The following is a 26,040-nucleotide window of genomic DNA, read 5'->3' as shown; positions in this document are numbered from 1 at the left end:
ACAATTTCCAGAAGACACCGTTCTTCACAAGGGGTTTCTACTCAAATTGCGTGCATACATAGTTTCATCTCAGCTAGCAACTGGATTTATAATTTACTGTCAGAAAGGTCACAGTTTGTAGTAAATGATTGGAAGTCTTTTAATGAAACTGAAGTTAGATCTGGGGTTTCCCAAGGAAAAGCCCTTCTGCTGTTCTTAATCCATGTAAATGATTTAGTTGACAATATGAGCAGCCATCTTAGGATGTTTATAGCAGATGCTGTCATTTACTGCCTACTAATCAAAATAAATCACCATATGACTCGAGTAAGATATCTGCATGGTGGGAGAAAAGCCAATTAACTCTGAAGAATATAAGGTTTCTTGCCACATCTGGGTATTAAAAAAAGTTCTGTTACATTTCAGTTGCACAATAAATCACACAAACTTATAGGTTGTCATTCATAATTGTAATACCAAGGTATTTAGTGGAATAAATTTATAATGGAACATCATACAGAAAAAGTTATGGGGCAGATGAACCAAAGATTGCATTTTGTTGGAAGATGCAACAAATCTACTAAAGAGACTGCCTAAACTGTGCTTGTCCATCCTCTTCTGGAGCACTCCTGTGTTGTATGGGGTCCTTTCTTGATAGGGACTGGCAAAGACAACTGAAAAAGTTGAAAGAAAGGCAACTCTTATTGTGTTACTACGAAATAGGGGAAGGTGTACCATGATTATGATATGGGAGTTGGGGTGGCAGTCACTGAAACGAAAGCTCTTTTAGTTGTGACAGGATCTTTATGTGATGTTACAAACAGCAACTATCTTCTCCAAATGCTAAAACATTTCTGTTCACTCTCAATTACATAGCGGGGAATGAACGATGTGATAAAATAAGAAAAATCATGCACCAAAGGTTTAGTTGTAAATTTTTTCCACAAGCTATTTGAGAATGGGAAGTCAGAGAAATAGTCTGAAAGCAGTGCTACGAAATCTCTGCCACACACTTAGGTGTGAATTGTGGAGTAATGATGTAAGTGTAGAATTAACTAAAATAAGATTGAACAGCCCAGCCCCACTGTAACCTCCACTCCCCTCCTCCTAATCTTCTTAAAAGGTAGAGAACGGGAAAAAATACAGATGTGAGCCACATGGAAAGAAAATTAAGTGAAAAAGTGGACAGGACGTAGTCAAGACAACAAGGGTGCCAAAATGCTATTCACAGTGATATGTAGAAAAAGGTGGCTCCCTTCTTGGTGAAAGATTGCTCAATTTACAGGCTTGGCAAAGAAATTTGTTTACTCAGAAATATATTGTTTATGTGCATATTGAAATGTGAAGACATTGTTATGAGACTTGCTGTGAATTTTTAATATATATATATATATATATATATATAAAAAACAAAGATGATGTGACTTACCAAATGAAAGTGCTGGCAGGTCGACAGACACACAAACGAACACAAACATACACACAAAATTCAAGCTTTCGCAACAAACTGTTGCCTCATCAGGAAAGAGGGAAGGAGAGGGAAAGACGAAAGGATGTGGGTTTTAAGGGAGAGGGTAAGGAGTCATTCCAGTCCCGGGAGCGGAAAGACTTACCTTAGGGGGAAAAAAGGACGGGTACACACTCGCACACACACACATATATATATATGTCTAGGAAAAGGGTCAGATTTTGGTAAAGTCACCCATAACCGCGGGTCAGGAGAGACTTACCATATGAGATGAGAAGGAAAGACTGATTGTTGGGGACTGCATCAGATGAGATTTGAAAACCTGAGAACTTAAAGAGGGATGACAGGGTAATGTGCAGACAGAGGTTACTGCTTAAACATTATACATGAGCTAATAAGAGTGAAAATTTAAGTGCATTGTACGGTAACAGAGGTGGGAGGGGGTGGTGAAAAATAGACGGGAAAGACAATGAAAGATGTAGAAAACTAAAACAAGTGAAGCAAAGAGTAGTTACAGTGAAGAAATGCTGAGACGGAAGAAATTAACATAAATTAAGGCCAGGTGGGTGGCGAGAACCAACAACATGTTGTGGTAGTTTCCACCTGCAGAATTCTGAGAAACTGGTGTCTGGGGGAAGAATCCAGGTGACGTGTGTGGTGAAGCAGGTGCTGAGGTGATGAATGTCATGCTGTAGAGCATGCTTTGCAACAGGATATTGCGAGTTGCCAGTATATACCCTCTGCCTATGCCCATTCATACTAACTGATAATTTGATGGTAGTCAAAATAGGTATAGGCAAAGGGTGTGTACTGGCTGTGCCACAGTTGCTTAGTGGCTAACACACCTGCGTAGTCAGCAGGAGACCTGAATTTGATTCCCAGCCTTGGTACAAATTTTCACTTGCCGCTTCAGTCTATATACATAATATCCTACCTGTATGAGAACAGTAAAGTCTCTGAAATTGTGTCATTTCATTTGTAGTAGTACCTGTAAACATAGCTGTAACCCTGGAAGACAGGAGAGGAAGAAGATGTAGAAGAAAGAGCAACACTTGCTCACTAGGAATGTTGAAATAAACATCCTTGTTCATGTTCTTGGTAATCTGAATGAGCGAGCTTGAGTCATGGTTCGAAAAACACCCCCTAAACAACAGAAACCACCTCCAGCCTGAACTAAATCCTTCATATGTGGTGGAGTAAACATGTCATTAGGGCACTGTTGCACTCAACATTTTGCTTCATTTAAAAAAAAAAAAAGAGGCAAAACCACAACTTGTCAGACCTCACTATATGCCACCAGTCAGATACTGTACAGTTCCTGTGTTGCCTGGTCCACTGAAATCTTGCAGGTTTATGTAACACTTTGAGAAGTGGTCATATGCATGATGACTAACTTCAAATATCCACTTCAAGTAATCCCTTGGAAACTGTTTGAGATGGAGCTGCATCCACTGACAGCAGCAACTGCTGTCGGTTTGAAACTGATTGTCATTGACTAAGCATGAAATTTATCTCCAATTCCTCTTGGTTATGAACTTCTTATGGTCACAACCACTGTTTTTACACTATGTTATGAGACTGTGAGAGGTATACTATCCTTGTAGACTTGTTGAACATTCAGTGTTGATACACCACTATGTTACAAGACTGTGAGAGGTACATCATCCTTGTAGACTTGTTGGACACTCAGCGTTGATATACCAACAAATAAGGCAACTTCATTCACGGTGTGGTTATAGGCATGTCCAAACACAATAGCTCCCTTCTGTAATTCTTTTGTTGCTCCACTACGAACCATCTACTGATTCCATACAACCAACTGGCACATGCACACCACTATAGAGCAACGATTTATTTAGCAGTTGAAGGTCATATAATCACCTGGCAGGTGTGCTCTTTGAAGGGCACGACTGATATTTTGTCCAATGATCTTATATACAGGGAGCTAGAGCTTATATACAGGGAGCTACGAAAAAAGAGTAGTAAAGACAACGAGTCGGTGCTCTGTTGCTGTGGATTAAGTGGGAATTACAGACTGAACATGGACGCACTATGCCCATAACTGTATTTGAGTTGCTGAAACAGTGGTCTGTTGTTTAGAGCATTATATTGTGCCAGTAAAGTTTGCAGACATTTCCAAATGACACTGGTAAGAAAAAGTCATAGGATAAACTGAATTTTAGATATGGTATATTTTCAGCGTATGATGACATTCCGACTGAATAAAAATGCAGTAACTGGAGTGTATCACGTGAGATACAGGGCTATCTCCAGGCATCGTTGTGTAAGGAGCCATGCTTACAATGACTTTGTGAAGACAGTAGAACATCATTCAGATCTTTCTGGCACTATTTCTACATCAGGGACATGTGTGGTTCCTACAGGACAATGCCCATGCACTCACCTGGGCAATATAATCACCAGACTTGTTTGCCACTATGAATGTCTGGGACATGTCAGGAGTAGCCAGGTCCGTATTGTTATTGACTCCTTGGGTTAACTGTGGGATGCGGAAGTAGTATGGAAATCTCTCCCCCCAAAATGACACCTGACATCTCTAGGATTGTCACTGTGCATTACTGCAGAAATTCATTCTAACTAGGAGAGGCTATGCAAGATACTTAGTGTTGTGAAGGACAATATGTCCATAATTGTAGTTGTACAGAGGGCAACAAGTATGTTAGACTCAAACGTTATTAATTGTTTCACTACCCTCCTAGAGTATTTTCTTCTTTGAATAAATTACTATAACAAAGACCACCATAGTGAAAATTTACGTAACAGTAAATATGGTATCTACTGAAATTGTACTCTCTTACAGACATCTACACACTTTCCATGTACTGATTAAACATCTTTTAAATTTTTTTTCTCTCAGGTCTTCATGTTTGAAGATAATGAATGTACTCCTATATACTTACAGGCCACTGCATTTCCCAATAGATCACATCACTATTTGATGTAGGTTCTGAATCAATTATCTTCAAGGTTACAGCTGTATTGTCCCACTCTTTACGATAGTCTGTATCAATTTGGGCTTGCAGGAAGGCTTGTGCACTAACATCATTGTATTTCCCATACACTGAAAATAATTACACAAATGGTTTCACATGCAAAATTACATAAGAAAGATAAATTTGCACAAAACTTATTTGACTAACAGACAACCATATTTTTGTAAAGATACATTCATGCACAAAAAATCACAACATCAAAAAATAATTAATGTACAGTAGTGAAACTTCAGGAATACATTTGGTTGGTTAACATATTGAACTGATTACCACTGCAAGATTGCAGATTAATGTAAGCTTGAGATAATCCACTGGAAATGTGAAATGGTGGTGTGATAATAACCAGTGTAAATACCAAAATGTTGAAAACAAGCATGCAAATGTGCATGTATTGTGTTGTAAAGGTGCTGGATGGCTGTTTTTGGGATGAGTTCCATGCCTGTTGTACTTGATCAGTCAATACAGGGACAGTTAATACCATTTGTGGATGATGCTCGAGTTGTTGTCAAATGATGTCCCATATGTGCTCAACTGGAGACAGATCTGGTGATTGAGCAGGGCAAGGCAACATGTCAACACTTTGCAGAGCATGTTGGGTTGCAATAATGGTATGTGACTGAGCTATATCCTATTGGAAACACCCCCTGAAATGCTATTCAGAAATGGCAGCACAACAGATTGAATCACCAGACTGATGTACAAATTTGTAGTCAGTGTGCATGGGATGCAGGCCGTCAATTGGCTTCCTTCTAATCAACACATGGCCATTGCTGGCTCTGAAGGAGAACCCGCTTTCATCAGAAAATACAAAGACCTCCACCCTGTCCTCTAATGAGCTTATGCTTGACACTCCAGAAGTCACAAACAGCGATGGTTTGGGGTCAGAGGTATGCATGCTATAGGGTATCTAGCTCGGAGCTGTCCTTGAAGTAATCAATTTGTAACAGTTCATTGTGATTCTGTAGTGCCAACTGCTGGTCAAACTGCTGCTGAAGATGCATGATGCGTGACAGCCATATGCTGAACACAATGGTCTTCCTTCTTGGTAGTGTCACATGGCTATCCGGAGGCCGGCCTTTCTGTGATCTTACATTCTTGTGACCAACGCCACCAGCAATCATGTACCGTGGCTACATCCCTGCTAAATCTTTCTGCAATATCACAGAAGGAACACCCAGCTTCTCGGAACCCTATTAAACAACCTCATCCAAACTCAGCGACGTACTAATAATGACATATTTGTTGCCTTAAAGGAATTCTTGACTAACATCAACTCACCACCCCCAACCTCTGACTCTTTGTTGCCTTAAAGGAATTCTTGACTAACCTCAACTCACCACCCCCAACCTCAAAGGTAAAATACTCACAACTATTACACTGTGTATTTAAAGCATCCTCACAGTGGTGCTAATAGTGGCATTCTTATGCGACTGGTATGAAATTTGAATGGACATCATCTTTCAGATGTAGAAACAGCCTACCCACTTTTGTTTATCTTACACAACTGCTGCTTTGTGTTGCAATTTTCTGCTGTCAGTGCATATAAAAATGCATAGCATCAATCAACTTAACATCATAAGCCCAGCAGTAAGCCATTCAGCAAATATTGTTTACAGTGGACATGACATGTATTTAATGTAAACCATTGTGTAGGTTATGAATGACGGATAGTGTGAAATCAGAGGAACATTAAGTAGTTGTTAATATCTACATTTAATGAACAATCTGCTCTATGCGTGGAGCTTTGATGTTGCATGCAAATACAGTAGGTTCTTTAAGCACATCAAAATAATTTAGTTTTTTTTATTTACGTTTCAAAGCCTTGGAAGCCATATAAAGAACAATTTATTGCCTCTATACTATTATTGATTGTTTTGTGCATTATTTGTTCATATGCCTTATCTGGCATATGTCCTGGGTACATGATTATGAGCAAATAAATTGGACTGTTGATTCATAAAGTCTTTCCTTGAAAATTATGAAACACTCAACATCTGCTTGAGTGAAGCCTAGCAGATCCAGAATGGCTTGAGAGACAATCAGCACTGAGCATTCCTTGTTACATACCAAGATCATTTTAGTAGTAAACTAATGATATGGGAATGCTTGATCAGTATGCATATATGCCGTGTGTCAAATTAAATTCATGGCATACAGATTGTCCCCACCTAAGAGCAAAAAGATGCATTTACTCTGATGCTTTGGGAGAAACTCGGAATTTTATTTATGCAATGTGTAGCTGAAGTCAGCAAAAAAATACAAACTGCTCATCATGCTTTTCACCTGTCACCAAGTGTCGTCAAAAAGTCTGTCTGTTTGCCTCTACAAACGACATGATTTTTAAAGTGGGGTTTCACATGTCCATTTGAGAGTGCAGCCGCAAATCAGTTTAGTGTGATATTTGTTTTACTGACACATTTTAACAGGGGCAATAAAACACAAAGAGTAATCAAACAATGAAATATCCAGGATGGAATGTAACAATTGTGAGAAGGAAAGTTGCTACTCATCATATAGTGGAGATGCTGAGTTGCAGTTAGGCACAACAAAAAGACTCACACAATTATAGTTTTCAGCCATTAAGACCTTTGTCAACAGTACACGCACATATGCACATGCAAACACACTCAACTCACAAACACAGCTGCAGTCTCAGGCAGTATGGTTTCAGTTGCTTGAGACTGCAGTTGTGTGTGTGAGTTGCCTTTGCATGAAAATGTGTGCTTGTACTTGTGTGTGTCTATTGTTGATGAAGGCCTTAATGGCCGAAAGCTGTAATTCTGAGGGTCTTTTTGTTGTGCCTATCTGTGGCTCAGCATCTCCGCTATATGGCGAGTAGCAACTTTCCTTCTTGTAATTGTTAGAAAGAATAACCAGTATTCCAGCAGTGACAGCAGTGCCCTGGCCCACACTGATTCCTACTACCATGCAGCAGCACTGCTCAGTCGCTTCTGGAGTAGTGGTTATTCTCTGTTTTTTAGTGTCCCTTTTACTGGATGTGAATAAAATAAATATCGCATTAGACTAATTTGAGGGCAGTCTATTGAATAGGCACATAAAACCCCACTTTAAAAACAATTTCATTTGTAATAGCAAACAAATCAATGGTTTTTTATGACACTGGGCATTGTGTGAATGACATGATGAACAGTATTTGTTTGGGCTGACTCCAGTTACGTGTTGTAAAAACAAAATCACACATATCTGCTGGAGCATCTGGGAAAATGCACCTGATGACCCTTAGCAGGGGTAGCTGACATAAGAAAATTTGGTGAATTAACATTATTAATAATAATAACAGAGTTTCAGGGAGAGCATAAGGGAACAATTGACAGGAATGGGGGAAAGAAATACAGTAGAAGAAGAATGGGTAGCTCTGAGGGATGAAGTAGTGAAGGCAGCAGAGGATCAAGTAGGTAAAAAGACGAGGGCTAGTAGAAATCCTTGGGCAACAGAAGAAATATTGAATTTAATTGATGAAAGGAGAAAATATAAAAACACAGTAAATGAATTAGGCAAAAAGGAATACAAACGTCTCAAAACTGAGATCGACAGGAAATGCAAAATGGCTAAGCAGGGATGGCTAGAGGACAAATGTAAGGATGTAGAGGCTTATCTCACTAGGGGTAAGATAGATACTGCCTACAGGAAAATTAAAGAGACCTTTGGAGAAAAGAGAGCCACTTGTATGAAAATCAAGAGCTCAGATGGAAACCCAGTTCTAGAAGGGAAGGCAGAAAGGTGGAAGAAGTATATAGAGGGTCTATACAAGGGTTATGTACTTGAGGACAATATTACGGAAATGGAAGAGGAACAAGGGCCCGGGCGTACACATCATTCCATTAGAACTACTAACAGCCTTGGGAGAGCCAGTTCTGGCATCTGCCATCTGGTGAGCACAATGTATGAGACAGGCGAAATACCCTCAGACTTCAAGAATAATATAATAATACCAATCCCAAACAAAGCAGGTGTTGACAGATGTGAAAATTAGCGAACTATCAGTTTAATAAGTCATGGCTGCAAAGTAACACGAATTCTTTACAGACGAATGGAAAAACTGGTAGAAGCCGACCTCGGGGAAGATCAGTTTGGATTCCGTAGAAATGTTGGAACACGTGAGGCAATACTGACCTTACGACTTATCTTAGAAGAAAGATTAAGGAAAGGCAAACCTACGTTTCTAGCATTTGTAGACTTAGAGAAAGCTTTTGACAATGTTGACTGGTTCTAAAGGTGGCAGGGGTAAAATACAGGGAGCGAAAAGCTATTTACAATTTGTACAGAAACCACATGGCAGTTATGAGAGTCGAGGGGCACGAAAGGGAAGCAGTGGTTGGGAAGGGAGTGAGACAGGGTTGTAGCCTATCCCTGATGTTATTCAAACTGTATATTGAACAAACAGTAAAGGAAACAAAAGAAAAATTCGGAGTAGGTATTAAAATCCATGGAGAAGAAATAAAAACTTTGAGGTTCACCGATGACATTGTAATTCTGTCAGAGACAGCAAAGGACTTGGAAGAGCAGTTGAATGGAATGGATAGTGTCTTGAAAGGAGGGTATAAGATGAACATCAACAAAAGCATAACGAGGATAATGGAATGTAGTCTAATTAAGTTGGGTGATGCTGAGGGAATTAGACTAGGAAATGAGACACTTAAAGTAGTAAAGGAGTTTTGCTATTTGGGGAGCAAAATAACTGATGACGGTCAAAGTAGAGAGGATATAAAATGTAGACTGGCAATGGCAAGGAAAGCATTTCTGAAGATGAGAAATTTGTTAACATCGAGTATAGATTTAAGTGCCAGGAAGTTGTTTCTGAAAGTATTTGTATGTAGGGTAGCCTTGTATGGAAGTGAAACATGGATGATAAATACTGTCTGCGAAATGTGTTGTGAATAGTCAGCAGTAAAAGCATAATAAATTAAAGGGTCAAGTAATGTATTTTTGTAGGTATATTCAGTGGGATATGTGGATACTGTCTGTGAAATGTGTTGTGAATAGAGTCAGCAGTAAAAGCATAATAAATTAAAGGGTCAAGTATGATGCGGCAGTTTTTATGCATTTCAGTATTTGATGTCATGCTTTCTGAAGTATGTGTTGTACAATCAACGGCATATGTGGATACTGCCTGTGAAATGTGTTGTGCATAGAGTTAGTAGTAAAGAATTAATAAATTAAAACATCATGCCACATGCGACAGTTTTACTATGTGAATGGCAAAAACATAGTAAGTGATAAACTCTTTTCCTTTCATCTTTTTATTGGGGTTGTAGGTGAGAAAAGTTTCTTAAAGGTTTGAAGTTATGTGTATTGTTTGTTGAAAGTCACTAAGTGCTCTCATTCTCAAATACTGGATGGATAAAATCTGGGCATCCACGCATCATGGGCTACACTACTTTTTCAATCCCATCCCATCCCTTGGATAGGTAGGTGGTTCTTACCCCAACAGCAATTATTTCCAGATGGTAACTGATATGTGTACCAAGTTTGGTTGAAATCTGTCCAGTGGTATAGGAGGAGATGCAGAACATATAGACAGGTACATCTATTGTTTTGATATGTGTCAAACAGTGGAAAATTCACGATGGATTAATGACAATATTGTGAAAAAATACATACTGCTACATACCACTAGCGGAGATGCTGAATCGTAGACAGGCACAATGAAAAGACTGGCCTTGGCAGCCAGAGACAGTGGTCATGCATGAGTGAGCTGCATTTGCATGAATGTGAGTGTGTATATGTTGTCTATTTTATAATATATGTGGGTTTCATAATATTAAGTGGTTACTTTAGTTTTTCATAGGCTGTTGAGACTTGGTTAAAAACAAGACAAACCTATGAGACTGGTGGTTTGACTACAAACTTGATTTTCACAAACATATATTTTTCTCAAAACTTTGTCTCTGTGTTTTGGGCCCTTATGATTCTCAGTGCCTCAATTATTCAGTTTAATTTGTATGATCCATGAGTCTGGAGAACTACCATCTGAATTTCTGGAAAGTATCATCCACACAATCCTCAAGATAGCAAGAGAAGATAAGTGTTAGACTGATCACACAATAAGCATAACAACTCCTGCATCCAAGCTGATGAAAACAATATACAAAAGAATGGAAATGAAAATTAAGGATCTATTAGATGGCAGTTCAGCTTTAATAAAGGTAATGGCACCAGAGAGGCAGTTCTGACATTGTGCTTCATAACAGAAGCAAGACTTAAGAAAAACCAGGACACCACCATAGGATTTGTCAACATAGAAAAACATTAGACAACGTAAAATGGTGTATGATGTCGTATATTTGCAGCAAAATAAGTCTAAGCTATAGGAAAAGGCTAATGATATACAAGAACCAATACGATACATTAAAAATGGAAGACTACGAATTAATTGCTCAGATTAGAAAGGATATATGACAGAAGCGTTGTCTTTTGGTCCTACTATTCAATCCGTACATCAAAAAAGTGATGACTAAAATAAAAGAAAGGTTCAGATGTGTCATTAAAATTCAGTGTGAATGGATGTTAACCCTTTTAGTGCCAAATACGATCTGATCGTGATCCAGATTTTCGGCGAAAAATGCCAGTAACGATCTGATCGTGATGCCTTTCTCATTCATTTTTTCTGCGCTTGAAGGCAAAGTTGTTAGTATTTCCTAGCGAATGAGAAAGGCATCACGATCAGATCGTTACTGGCATTTTTCGCCGAAAATCTGGATCACGATCAGATCGTATTTGGCACTAAAAGGGTTAATGGTAATATTTGTTGATGGTATTGTTATTCTCCCTGAAAAGTGAGAAGAATTGCAGGACTTGTTAAATAGAATTAACAGTCTAATGAGCACACACTGTGGATCCCGGAATGTCCATTATTGTTATACATTTTCACATTAAACACTGTTGCAACTAGAATGCAATTTTTCGCTCTTCAGCGTTTATCATTCTTCATAAATAAATTCATACCGGGGTCATTTTGAAGAGAAACTGCCCCCTAAAGCCAGAAAATTAACTCTAGATGTGAATGATGCAAGCAATGATCTGTTACACACGTAACAGAACACAGTGGTAAATAGTAAATTAAAAATGAACTCTCATCTTCATCATTATCTTCACTTCAAGCATTGGGCCTTTGTTTACTTTGCCGGTTATGTTATCTATCGCTTTCTTGACTTCTTCTCGCAACTGGCTTAAACCTTCTTAAACTTTCTTTTCTGAAGAGGTAATCTTTGTCCACTCATTCTTTCTAGATGTTCATTCCAGTTTCTCCTATTTTCTTGTGTTTTACTGAGAATGTTAAATATATTCAGTTATTTCTGAATTCTGAAATCAGTTGGCTCTTGTGCATTCCTTCACTGCTGGTAGGTACCTCAGATCTATTGCTTGTATGCAACTTTCTTGATGTTTACTTATAACCCACAATTCACTTACATAAACAAGCAATGGAACTGCCAATGTCTTATAAAATTGCAGTTTCGTTTTCTTTTCTCATTTTATATTTTAGACATCTGTTTATTGTTCCACACATACTCTCAAACTTTGCTAATTTCTTCTCTATGTTTTCGTCATACTCAAACATGACATCACGACCTAAATAACTATAAAACATTTGACCTGTTCTGTTGTTAATCAAAATTTTGATGTTTCCATTTAAAAGTCATTTATTCGGTCTTCTTTTCTGAAATTGTCAAATGGTATTTTTCACAAATCTTATGTAATAGATGTATTCACCTTTGTAAGTCATCTTCATTCTCTGCCAGAAGTGTGGTGGCATCATCTGCATATATAAGGCAATTCAATCAAGAATTTCTGTCACTATTAAGTCTCTTCTTAAAAACCTCCTTCCATTTCCAAACTACATCATCTACATAAATGTAAAAAAGTATGGGTGAAATTCTGCACCCTTGCCTAACTCCTTTTTTGTTGGTATAGGCTGTGTTAGAGTACCACTTATATCTAAAATTACAGTAGTGTGTTTGACAATATTGTGAAAAGGAAAGTTGCTACTCATCATATAGCGGAGATGCTGAGTTGCAGATAGGCACAACAAAAAGACTGTCACAATACAAGCTTACGGCCAACAAGGCCTCTGCCAAATACACACACACACACACACACACACACACACACACACACACACAGAGAGAGAGAGAGAGAGAGAGAGAGAGAGAGAGAGAGACTTAAAAAAACATTTGTTACGTGTTGTGAGTACCCTCTTTTCTGAATAGTTCTCTACAGTTTTGTTCTATCATTACCAGATGCCTTCACAAAATCAATGAATTCTAAATGGATTTCCCTATTATACTCTCTATGTTTTTTGATTATTTGTTTAATAACAAACACTGCACCTGCTGTCAATCTGTCCCACGAAAATCCCACTTATTATTCACCCAAAAACCTCTCAGCTATAGCCTTTAATGTCTTGCATTAATTTTGTGTGGGGTGTCCAGTAAGCTGATTCCTTTAAAGTTCTTACAGTTAAGAAGCAATTTCGTAATTCAATGGTGTGTTTCTTCTCTGCAAAATTTTTCAGAAGTTAATTAACCTTGTAATTAAATATCAAGACCAGGACTTCTATGTGTGAAGTTGGTTGGTTGATTTGTGGGAAGGGACTAAACAGTGAGGTCATTGGTCCCATAAGAGTAGAGAAGGCTGGGAAAGGAAGTTGGCCATGCCCTTTCACAGGATACATCCCACAAATTGCCTGAAGTGATTCAGGGAAATCACAGAAAACATAAATCAGGATGGCCGGATGTGGGTTAGAACTGTCATCCTCCCGAATGTGAGTCCAGTGTTCCTCCTGAATGTGAGTCCAGTGTACTAATCACTCGCTTGGTTTCTATGTGTGAAATGACCAAGGTTGTAATTGGGGAGCACGGGACATCGACTGTGGCTACAGTGTTCGTAAAACTCATGCAAGTCACATATAATATGGTAGCTCATGGAGTAATAAAGGTTAAAAAGATGAAATACGCTCTTAAAATACAAACATATAAGATGACTGTACACAAAATTGGATTTAAATTGATACGGGGAGGATAAATGAGTGAGAAAACTTGAGTTATGTGGAATTATAAAACTAGTTTAGCACATACAATTTCAGTATCTTTCGATGAAGTAGTACAGCTCAGGAAGATAACTTGAGGGTCCATCATTAACACCTCATAAAAAAGTTATTCTGTAGTGCAAGGCATGTACAATGCAACACAATTTTAATCTGACGTTGGTACTGAGTGGAGACAGAAATCAAAAATTATAAATGAACACACAGCACAAAGAAACAGGACTTAACAGGTTAAAGAAAACTATTTACCTCAAGGCAGGTGTGCAGGATAGAATCCAGTGGTAGCAGCAGATTAATAACCAAAATTTTAATTCTGGGATATATTAATAACAAGATGATCGAATGTGCTGGGAAACACAGCAATGTAACAAACAAAGCTGAAATGTGAATGATAATGGATTAAGACCCATTTACTAAACACACTGAAGGAACAAGCAGAAAAAGCTGGCCTCCAAATTTCCTTTGAGAAAACAAAGTATATAAACAACATCTGAACAGTGCCTATTCACCTAACAGCAAAGTACAGTAAACAGAATAAGTGGACAGTTTTGGATGAAAACTACCACAAAAAGAAGCCAGCAACAGCAGAATAGTACTGAATGACAGACCTCCAGTCTCCAACAAATGGTTCAAGGAGGTAAGAAAAGACATTAAGAGCAATGAACTGGACCAGGAAGTCATCTCTGACCAGTCAAAGTACAGATCATTGATCAATAACTTTAAGGGCTTCCAGGATGAGCAAAAGCAGAACAGTGGCCCTGCAGAGGAGAGAAGGCAGAGACTGCATTGTTTTTGTGTTGTATAGAAGTCTTTCAGAAATGTCTTACAGCTATTTGACGTAGTCTCTAATGGCCCTAAAATAGAGGGGACTGTGGGAATAACCAAACTAGCTGGCATACTAAACATCTAACTGTATCCACTGGATTGCAGGTGCAAATGGCAAGTAGTTCTGAAAGGATAAAATATACTTGTCCAAATCATACATAAAGAAGAGGTGTTATCTTCCTCTACTACTGTTCAAATGTTCATTTTACTAACTGGAAAGAAGAGTGTCACACACAGTTGTATAAGGACTAAGCCTTTTCGCAGAAGCCTTTATACAAAAATATTAACCAGAGGTACCAGTTCATAGGAATCCACTTCTTACAACATCCAAATATGCTACAGGCCTCTCAAGAGGGAGATTAGCATTTAGTGAAGACACAGTAATTAACAATGCAGCATATACCAGGATTGGGAAGGATGTATAAGGAAAACAGCTCTCTTCATCCCAGCTTCTTCCTTAAATGATTTAGGGAAATGAAAACCGAAATACAGATGGCCTGACAGGGATCTGAAGTGTCGTCATCCTGACTGCGAGCCCGGTGTTTTAATACTGTGCCATCTCGCTCAGTCGCGGTTCTCAGGAGACACATGGAAACCCTATGACAGATTGAGGAAATCTGAAGAGAAAACAGAAGTATTATTGTGAGGTAGTGAACATGGGTTCATTTGTTGCAGTTGACAGATGAAATGAACTGACAAAAACAAGGATAGAATCTTGGCCTTGGGGAAGATGTTGAAATTTCAAACATGAATGCAGGTGCATGTGCTGCCACCCACCAGCCCCACTCACCCACATTCACTCACGCTAGCACGTGCACGCACATACAAGCACGGACGGAAGTGCGTGCGCGTGAGAACACGCGCACACACACACACACACGCACACACACACACACACACACACACACACACACACACACACACAGACGTGCACACACAACGCACACGTGCGCGCGCGCGCACACACATACACACACACACACACACACACACACACACACACACACACACAGACGTGCACACACAACGCACACGTGCGTGCGCGCGCGCACACACATACACACACACACACACACACACACACACACACATATATATATATAACTCTCACAGAAGATGCTACTGTCCTCTTGTTACAGCTCAAATGGCTTGGCTCTGAGCACTATGGGACTTAACATCTGAGGTCATCAGTCCCCTAGAACTTAGAACTACTTAAACCTAACGAACGTAAGGACTGAAGTGCCTAGAACCGCTCGGCCATACCGGCCGGTTGTTACAGCTCGACTCATGCATTTGTGTGTGTGTGTGTGTGTGTGTGTGTGTGTGTGTGTGTGTGTGTGTGTTTTGTTACTTAGCTCAAAAGAAGAACACTATCTGAAAGCTCAACAACATTTCCAGTTTTATTTTACTTAGCTTTCAACCACTTAGTGCCTTAACTTTAAGGTTAATGGATGTCTTTATTCCTTCCATTATTTATATTCCACCCAGAAATTTCTGATACCATAATAGTTACCTTGGGATAGTTTATTCAAAATGTAAGATGGAATAAAATCACATTCAGTTGAGACTAAGTCCAAACTGTTCTGTCTGACCATTGGAAATGAGTTAGTTAATGTGTGTCCCATGAAGAATGCAATTTTTATATATACTTGTTTTGTAAATAAAACTGCCTTCTTCTGCTGCTACTTAATTTATTCATCCTAAGCACGTTTCGCCTTATCTTGTTCTAAGGCATCATCAGTGGGATGATTTGCTGATCAGTGTTTCCTCACATCTGGTCTGGAGGTCGTACTACCACTTTTATTACTGCCATATACGCACAACTTTGCGTTCTGACCTTCTTCACCCTGTTCACCATGTTTTCATTCTTTTTTGTGGTGTACTATTGTTATTTTGCTACTTGATATAACTAATTCGCTGGGCACTGCTTTTCACAACGTAAATATTGTGACTCCATTATGTGTTTCCTCCTCTTTGGCACACATAATGGAGACGCCTCTTTAGTACATTACAGAAATTAAAGTCATCTTAGACTTAAAAATCTAGTCAACTGCCGTGCTTCATTTCTGATTGTATCAGTATTAGGCATAAGAATAATATGAATATAAACATGACATGATATGTATATTCTTCCACGTTTGCTGTTGTCTCACTCTAGTTTTGTAGTTTATAAGGCAGACAGGATTTAAATGAGATAGCAGCAAACATGAAAGAATACATGGCAAAATGTTTATATTCATATTATTCTTATGTTGAAGAGAATACTGCATGTGATTCTCACAATTCATAAAAGTTCCTATTAGCAACCATGTCTTCTCACAGCTAGGAAAAAATTCAGAACATAGAGTTGGCCATATTGACAAACATCCCAAACAGTCTTGCCAGTCAGATTTTCGTAGTACATTGAAATGCTGCTACAGTCAAAGATGAACAATACGGAATTTGTATTTACTTCGTTGGATAATGTACGAAAATGCAGTGGTAAAAACACGGGGCGGAGAAAAACGCTCATCTTCCACCTTTTTTTTTTTAAATTTATTTACTGACGCAGAGGTTTTTGCACCAGTATTTATCTTTGTGCCTGCAAAGCATGCCTGTGTAGCGCTACATATATTTGACGGCAGAAGTTAGTTGCGGCGGCACCTATCAACATTTTTCAGTACTTCTGCTTACTTTGCCCTGAATTCTAAGCTGCAGGCAGTTTTTTGGATTACAAAAATCGGAAAAAAAGTGCGGCTTGGATTCGAGTAAATATGGTAACCACACCAAACAGTGACTCTTTCTGGAACACAATATTCTATGGATCTTGCAAGGATTCTTTGTGCCCCAAATCTGCCAATTTTGCATACTCATATAACCATTAAGCTGAAGTGTGCCTCGTGACTGAAGATTGTTTTCTTATGGAAATCACTATCGAATTTATGTTTTGTGAATACCCACTCAACAAATGTTTGAAGCTTCAAATGGTCCATTGGCTTCAGCTCTTGTGTTAGTTGGATCTTAGAAGGATGCAACAAACACAGTTAAAACTGGATGCAAACTGCTTCTCAGAATGGCTAACTACTGAGAACAGCGGCAAATCGACATTACAGGACTCGCAGCGATGCTCTCACAAACGAGAGTGACATTCTCCACCCATCGATGAGACCGAGGACATCCTGGTGATTTGATGTTACTGTCAACCCTGTATCTTCAAATCTGCTTACTAGTCTCTGCACAGTTGACACATTAGGTGCATTTTGTTAACCAAAAATTACACAAAAGTCTTTGAATGGTCTCTGCAGAGCGTTCACCATATTTGAAATGCACTTTCAAAACCTAGATGTATTGATCCATCACGTATACCCCAATTTTTGCTGATAACAATACGTGCAAATGCCAGTTGACAATCAGTAACCCCAGTATCAACAGATGGCAGTCGCTTGAATTTCAGATCTGGCAACCTAGCAAACTGAAGGAGATACTCAATTTAAAAACAGTGTTCTTAATGGGACACCCTTTATATGATTGGTTTGCTGATAAAGGGAAACAGCTTTTAAATGTTGAATAACACACTTCCATTGAGAAGAGTAAATATGTTCGCGGCAAACACAAATTATGGACCACACTGCCTGATCACTAACTACGGGAAGATCAAGGCAATCAAAAAATTCAAATAATTTTTGAACTACAAAACTAAACTATGTAAATTAACGGACAAAATTCAATTGTAACAAGAAAACAATGCGTTTGAGAGCCATCTTTAGAAACTATAAAAGGTTGGCAATTAGAAGCATTATGGGTTAAGAAACTTGTTGAAAAGGAACTTGTGATTTTCTAATATAGAATCGCTATTCAGTTGCACAATAACTAAAACACTTGCATCGTAAGCAGTCTGGCACTGACTACTTCCCACCTGAAGTAGCAAGATGAGCTGCTGTATCTGGTCATTAAGAATATAAAGAATAGGCATCATCACACGACTTGACTCCCTTACATTATATATTACATTATTCATGCTTGTGAATGCTTTGGACTGCAAGACAGTAATTTATAACACATAATTCTGCAAAGAAGGAGAGAAATTTTTGGAACTTAAATTTAATAGGGATAGCTGAATGGGCTTATCAAACAATTCTGCTGAAATATTATTCGACTGCTGTGACTAATATTTACTGTAAAAGAGAAATAGAGGTTTGTTGTTGGATGCTCAATAGCCACACATGCTACAATCGAGTTAAAAGGTTTTTATTATGCAATATGGAAAGAAATTATGAGAACTGACGAGTTATTAGAATGTGTGAGGTCTATTGAGGACAAGTCAGTGAAAAACAAACATGAGGTTCAACTTCTGCTTGAGAAATTAATAATTATGAAGGGCATTCAATATGTAAGACGGGAAGAAATTAGCAAAAGTAAACACTCAATTGTTTTAAGGAGCTGGTTTCACTTTGGAACCACTAGCATGCACAGTTATCAACCACCCACAATTTAATGGAATACGAAGAGTGTCCAATAAGTAATACAGCACATTTTTTTTCTTTCCAACCTACTTGGTTGAAAAAATGTGGAATTTGCTGTGGGACATCATGGAATCTTCCTCTTTTAGCTCCTATAGTTTCATGAAGTGCCAATAGGAGATGATGCTACAAGTAGCCTTCAAACTAGCTTCCATAAGAGAGGTGCATTCCAAGCATAGAGTCATCATCGAGTTTTTCTGGTGGAAAACCAGAACATCACAGATATTCATAAGTGCCTGCAGAATGTCTACGGAGAGATGGCAGTGAACAAAAGCATGGTGAGTTGTTGGGTAAGGCGTCTGTCATCACCGCAACAAAGTCACGCAAACCCGTCCAATCTCCGACATGCCAGCCAGCCAGCCAGAGAAAGCTGTGACTCCTGTAATGTTGGAACATGCAGACACTCTCATCTGATGTGACCAAAGGATCACAGTCAAACATCTTGATGCACAACTAGACATCTCCGATAGTAGTGCTGACACAATTGCTCGCTCACCAGTTGGGGTACCCAAAAGTGTATGCTTACCGGGTTCCTCATGGCCTAACACAAGATCATAAAGAGCAATAAAGGACCATTTATGTGGAATTGGTTGAGTATTATGAGGCTGACTGCACCAATTTCTTGTTGAACACGAGACACGGTTTCGTCGCATCAAACTGGAAATAAAACAGCAATCCATGGAGTGGCACTACACCTCTCTTCCGAAGAAAAAGTTCAAAGCCAGAACCACAGCCAGTAAAGTCATGGTGACTGTCTTCTGGGACTCTGAAGGGGTTATTCTGTTTGATGCCCTCCCATACCATGCAACAATCAACTCGGAAGTGTATTGTGCTACCATCAAGAAATTGAAGAAACGACTTCAGTGTGTTCATTGCCACAAAAAAGCAAATGAACTTCTCCTTCTCCATGACAATGCAAGGCCTCACCCAAGTCTGTGCAACTGAGAGGGACTTATAAATCTTCCTTGGACTGCCCTTCTCCATCCACCCTACAGCCTCAATGTTGCATCTTCTGACTCCCTTCTGTTTGGTCCAATGAAGGATGCACTCAGCGGGAAACAGTATGACGGGGAAGTTATTGATGCAACAAAATGCTGGCTCCGACATTGACCGTGTGGGGGTAGAAGCCCTCCCAGTGAGGTGGCATAAGGGCGTTGCACTGAACAGGGTATTGTAGCCGAAAGAGTGGGGAATAATATGAAGTACTGCCATCCTGAATAAAACCAATGTGCTGTCAGAAAAAAATGTGTTCCATTACTTAATGAAAGCCCCTCATATGTTGCTAATTCTGTTACCAGTAAGTCTTCTTAGAACGCTGAGATCACCTGTTGTACGAATGCATTTTCAGAATGAATGAATATCCTTTGAGCTGAGAAATATGGACTTTAGACACAAAGGAATTACAGACAATGGCTGTGAGTGGGAATTGATTTAAATCAACAGGGTACGTTGAAAACCAGTGTCACAGCAGGATTCAAACCCAAGTCTCCTGCTTACTAGGTAGATGCTTTGATTACTAAGCCATCCGGACACAGTGGTCATGGCAAGTGCATGGACTACCCTAACAAGCTTCCTGTCAGACCCAAATTCTCAACTTATCCACATAGTACTAGTTTAGTGCCCTTTTACCCGTTACCCTCATTACTTGCGGCATTTCACTGATTCCCTTAAGAATTCGAGCCCAGTTTGCACCTGCACTGAATATATCATCGGCCATCATTGCCTTAATTATATATATATATATATATATATATATATATATATATATATATATATATATATATATATATATATATATATATATATGTGTGGTGTCTCTTCTTTCAGACAAGTCCAAAAGAACAGACACCATTTTGAATCAGCAGCCAGGGAGTTGGTGAAATGTCATGAGCAATGAGGATAATGGACAATAGGGTATTACATTGGTAGTGGATGGATAAGTTGAGAATTCGGGTCTGAAGGGAAGTGTGCTAGGGCAGTCCATGCATTTGCAATGGCCACTGTGTCTGGATGGCTTAGTGGTCAGAGCATCTGCCTAGTAAGCAGGAGAACCAGGTTCAAATACCAGTCTGGCACAAATTTTCAACTTCCCCATTGATTTAAATCAATGCTCACTCACAGCCAATGTCTGTATTCCTTTGTCAGGGTGTATACAGGGACAAGGAAAAAAAATTCCCGGATTATTCCCGGATTTCTCCCGGATATCCCGTTTAAAAAATATGCTTTTTCCCGGGCGACCTACTGTCACTTAGCACAGAAAAAGTTCCCTCGGAACTGTAAAACTTATCAATCCTTTGAATGGTTAACGTTTTATATAATTGCATAGAACTTCCCGGAAAAAAAAGAAAAGCCGGAGCAGAGAAGTTTTGGAAAGACCTTTGATTTGCAGCAACATATACGCTGCATATTTTCGTATTACGAAAGTATAAATTCGAATTGCACCAAACACAGCTTGATAGTTTCCGGAGCGTTGCAACCGAGGTTGTGATGTCCTTTTGTAAGCGAGTCATATCTCAAGCCACGAGATCTCGCCAGTCGATGACAGCAGCTATTCAGAGCATAGGGCACGTGTTATAGTCAGCCACTAGCAAGATTACTGGTTACATAGCGCGAACACACAAGAGGAAAAGTTAACGGTTTACATTAATGTACACAGTACCGTATATCTACAAGAAAAGCTAAGCTTTCACGTGTAATACTGGTCTTTTTTTGGTGTGATATACTTTAAGATACATCACACAAATGTGCCAGTAAATTTAAAATTGTGACATAAATGCCTCGGCTCGAAATTCTTGAAGTGGCTGGTCCTCAAATTGTTCAGTTTCGAACACTCTGTGATTTAGATATCCATCCCACTTTCACACACGTAACATAATTCATCTTGCGTAAAAAGAAATTTACTTTGAAAGTAACGCTTTTCTAACCACCGTTCGCAATACTGTTAGTTATAGGTTCAATTTACCAGTTGCCAGAGAGCGCCAAAAACGAATTATTGTGCATGTGCAACTGCAGTGGTGTAGGAAGCCCGCATGTTCGTGTGTATAAAGCACTAAGAGAGCTTACAGTACACCATAAAAGAAACAGGGCATCAGAGGATACTCCAAAAGGCATCAAAATTTCGTGAATCATACTAAAATGCATAATTCGGCTTGAAGTGCACATTGGTTTTTTCCAGATTCACAATGAAGTAGGTCCCATCTGATATCAAGCTTTTCAGTGTGGTTTTTGGGATGTAAATTTTCTTGGAGTACCAGTACTCTACGATCTCATGTTTGGTTCTTCATTATGGCATAATGCCATACATGGCAGAAGATGATAACGTGCACTTGAAATTCACCGAACAGTTGGAAGTACCCAAAATTGTTAAATGAAACACTTCGTTTAAAATAAAATGATTGCCTCAGCGGAATTTCTTTAGCAAACTTGCAAAAATAACTTCATTCTTCTGCAAGGCGATTAATGCTTGACTGCTACTAACTTGGAAAGAAAATAAAATCAGAAACTGAAATTAATAATATATTTTTGCCCTCTGTAATTATGTGAATGCATTTTAATTCACTTGATAGCTCCCGGCCACAGAAATCCGTTTTGTTTTCATTTGACGTGGGAGCTGTACACGAAGAGAAGCAGCGAAATCACTTAACGCAAACACGGGTCACGTGGAGACTAACCCCCTCCCCACTACAACTCAGACAACTCTGTGCAAGCGCGAATCTGGCAGCTAGGGCGCGCGAGAAAAATTTTTCTCGTTTGCATCTGGCTGCTTGCTGCTACTACCGATGCAGCTAACAGCCAAACTTCAAGAAGCGGGAAGCGAGAGAAGGTACTGCTTATACGCGAGTCAAATGCGCTTGCGCAACAGACCGCTGGCAACTGGTCAAACGAACCTAATGTGAACAGTTGTGACGTCATGCTCATAGCAAGCAGTTTATTGTTATGAAGAATTACAGTCTGCGCCCTAAGGCCTTTAACATATTTTTGCTATCTGTAGACGCTTGTGCGTGCACGGTGTTTTGTTGTCATAAAATACACATTTCCTTTGCCACTACAGTTTTATTTTTTTCCCTCTCGTTTATATTTTATTCCTGCAGTATCATTCTCCAGTAGCAGGATAAAATAACATTCTTTGCTAGAGAATCAATTCTGCAGTCAAAACTACAAAAATGTAACTGAAAGCTAAAACAATGAAAAATTCCCGGAATTCCGAAAAATTCCCGGGTTTTTCCCGGTTTTCTCCCGGATGAAAAAATTCCCGGGTTTTTCCCGGAATTCCCGGTTGTCCCGGGTCGTATACACCCTGTTTGTGTGGCTGTTGGTTCAGAATGGTACCTGTTCTTCTGAACATATCCTAAAGAACAAGACACCACATAAATATGGAATTTCATTACACTAAAGGCTGGCTGCAGAGGCTGAAATGGATCCAGTACCAGGGAAAGATCCGACACAGAGTGGTGTCTCTGAGAACAAAACTAGAGATACACATTAATTTAGACAGATGATCAAAAGCTATGAAGGTTTTGCAACAGCTTTGTAAGTTGGTAGAACAGAGTGCCTCTATTAGAAGTAGACATTATGTCAGGCTGTTCCAATGCTGCCCGATAGGGGACAGACACTGCTGGGCACCTCTCAGCTCGCTCATGGCCAGGCACAACTAATTAGGCTGCCTGTATCGCGGCCCTATTATGCACATCCTGCGCGAGCACAAACCATTTGGTCAACCCGGCCTACGTGTGTGTGGTTGGTGCAGAACTATCACTATGGGCAGGCAGCCCCACTGCCCAACATAAATTGTTCACCCATCCCTTGTCTACCTGTGCCAAGTGACACCTGGATGCTTGCTGGCAGACACACAAGCTGGAATAGCCTGCATTAAGCGAAAGGCCAATAAATACAAGCAGGGTATCAAAGACATCTAGATACTAAATGATTTTGATCCTTAACATGCTCACCTTAAAGCAATCAATTCAAATTAAAGACAAATATAGTGTATCACACAGAAAATTCCATTGGGTAAATTGTTAAAACAACACCAAGTGGCAAAATAGCTGTCCAGTCCTTACCTTCAGGAGGTGCAATTTCTTTAACCAATGACAGAAACACAATGCAGAAAATAGTAATCCTAACTTTTACAATTATACGTATGCTGGCCCCTCCACAAAATATAACATATGATTCCAAAAGTCAGGGTTATTACTTTCAGTTTTAAGTGTTTCGTAAGCAATGCTAGGGCATTGCACCATTTGAAGGTTAATACTGACCAGCCATTCTGCCTCTCTGCAAATTTAAAACTGACAAATTTATGTAATAAATAAGAGCATTCAGGAATCAATAGTTCAAGATGAGTGCTAAGTTCATAAATATCTAAGAGCACCTGAATGAGAAACAAAAATAAATTATGAGAAGAAGAAAAGATGGCAGACACATGAAATATTTAAGAAAATGGATATACAGGTTTTAAACATGATATTGCAGCAAGTGCAATCAAAGTGAACAATGCAGTCACAGGGAACTTACAAGTATAAATTAAGCAATTTGTATAGCAAGAGGGTGAGTTCAAGAGCATTGCTGTTGGGATGAGGTTTCAAAATGATCTGTGTGGTGACCCAGGTAGGCAAATCCATAGCATTCTCAGCAACAAAATACTGAGCCTTCCTGCAGAAGCAAGTTTGTCTGAGGCAATCATTCTGCTTGATAGCTTTGTCATGGTCACACCAATAATTCTGAGAAGCTCTCTGTGGAAAATATGCAAGGCAGATGATACAGCGTCTGCATGCTTAACAAGTTGCCCTTCCCTTCTTTACTATTTTTATCTTTCATTTTCACCCTGCACAATTTTTCAAGGTTCAGTCTTATCTTTAATGTGTTGTTCATCAACAACCCATTATTTGCATTATGAAACTCGGTCCTCAGCTGTTAGTACTCTGAATCCTTTGCTTTCGATGTTTCTCCTTATTATTTTATATTTCCCCCCGTCATGATTCAGAATTTGAATACTCATAGACAGACATTTGGATTTGATTGTTAAATACGTGTCAGCTATCTCTATTCCAGTTGTTCTTATTTCAACAGCGGCTAAGTGTATACAGTGTCCAAGCATCCATTAGCTGTGCATGTCAGGTTCAACCTTGGTAGGTGCTTGGTACATGCACAAAGTACAGGTCTCATTTTCATGTTGTCATCACTACATGAATGAGGTGGAGCTTACCCCTTTGCTTCCTACAGCCCTCATTGTTGCAGGGTGGAGTTTACATCCTACTCTTCCCACTCTGAAAACAGAAAAGAAAAAGTGTGCAAATAGCAATTACAAAAGAAGATACACGGGTGAAGATATCACAAATCACTACGGAAAAATCACGAAACTGGGGCATCAAAAAAATCTGACTGTAATTGCCCCACAAGCTCAGTTTCACAGAAGACATTTTTGCTGCCTGTACTGACAGCAGTTCCATCGGTTTCTACAAAATATGGAAATCACACAAAAACAGTTAAATCATAAGAAAACATTCAGCAGCTGACACAAAAGTTGACCATGTCATTACCACAGCATTGCTTTGCAAAACTACTACATGCATGGATCCACTTATGTTACCTTTACACAGCAGACAGCAGCATGTTAGTGCAAAGTGCTATGAGCATGATAGAAGACAGGAAACATAACCAAGTACCTCAAATGTCACTGAGGCATGACATATCATAAAAAGCACAATGCAGGTCAATTTGCCATACACTGGAGGCAGGCCAACACAAATAGTCTCATAAATGATGCCAACAACTGCCACCATAGGTTATTTACCAAGAAGAATTTTCTGACGGTTACAACATAGGCTGATGACTGTGAAATGTGCTGCTACGCACTTTTAGAAGTACAGCTGGACCTGCCTTCATTGGTGCTGCTAAACATATGTTATTATCTAGAGCATTGTGCAGAAGGTTTCATATGAGTGGTACATGTGCAATGATACTAGTTTTTCATGTACCACTCATCACTGGTCAGCACACGAGTGAACGGGAAATCAACTACAATTGCTCAACAGATGAAAGGCAACTAGGTTAGTTACCTGTAAAGTCATTGGTCATTGCATTCAGGCATTGCCACTGAGGGCTGCTGTATGAGACAGACCTTCATGTAAACTACCAGGAGCTCTGACCGGTGCTTATCTCCAACTAAACAAATTGTTGAAGTCAAAAGCA

The 26,040-nt window shown here is 39.2% G+C and overlaps 1 protein-coding gene across 4 annotated transcripts in view; it reads right to left on the bottom strand.

The window, feature by feature from the left end:
* The window catches only part of LOC126187977 (stAR-related lipid transfer protein 7, mitochondrial), a 132,690-nt gene that overhangs the window by 35,545 nt on the left and 71,105 nt on the right, over nt 1-26,040 (bottom strand). For all 4 annotated transcript variants that reach the window (XM_049929377.1, XM_049929376.1, XM_049929375.1 and 1 more), the window contains exon 4: nt 4,369-4,529. In XM_049929377.1, coding sequence (XP_049785334.1) covers nt 4,369-4,529 — 161 coding nt within the window. The remainder of the gene's footprint in view (nt 1-4,368; nt 4,530-26,040) is intronic.

The sequence above is a fragment of the Schistocerca cancellata genome, chromosome 5, assembly GCF_023864275.1.
Source record: "Schistocerca cancellata isolate TAMUIC-IGC-003103 chromosome 5, iqSchCanc2.1, whole genome shotgun sequence".
In the NCBI taxonomy this organism is placed as follows: Eukaryota; Metazoa; Arthropoda; class Insecta; order Orthoptera; family Acrididae; genus Schistocerca; species Schistocerca cancellata.
This window is presented reverse-complemented; position numbering and strand designations above follow the sequence as displayed.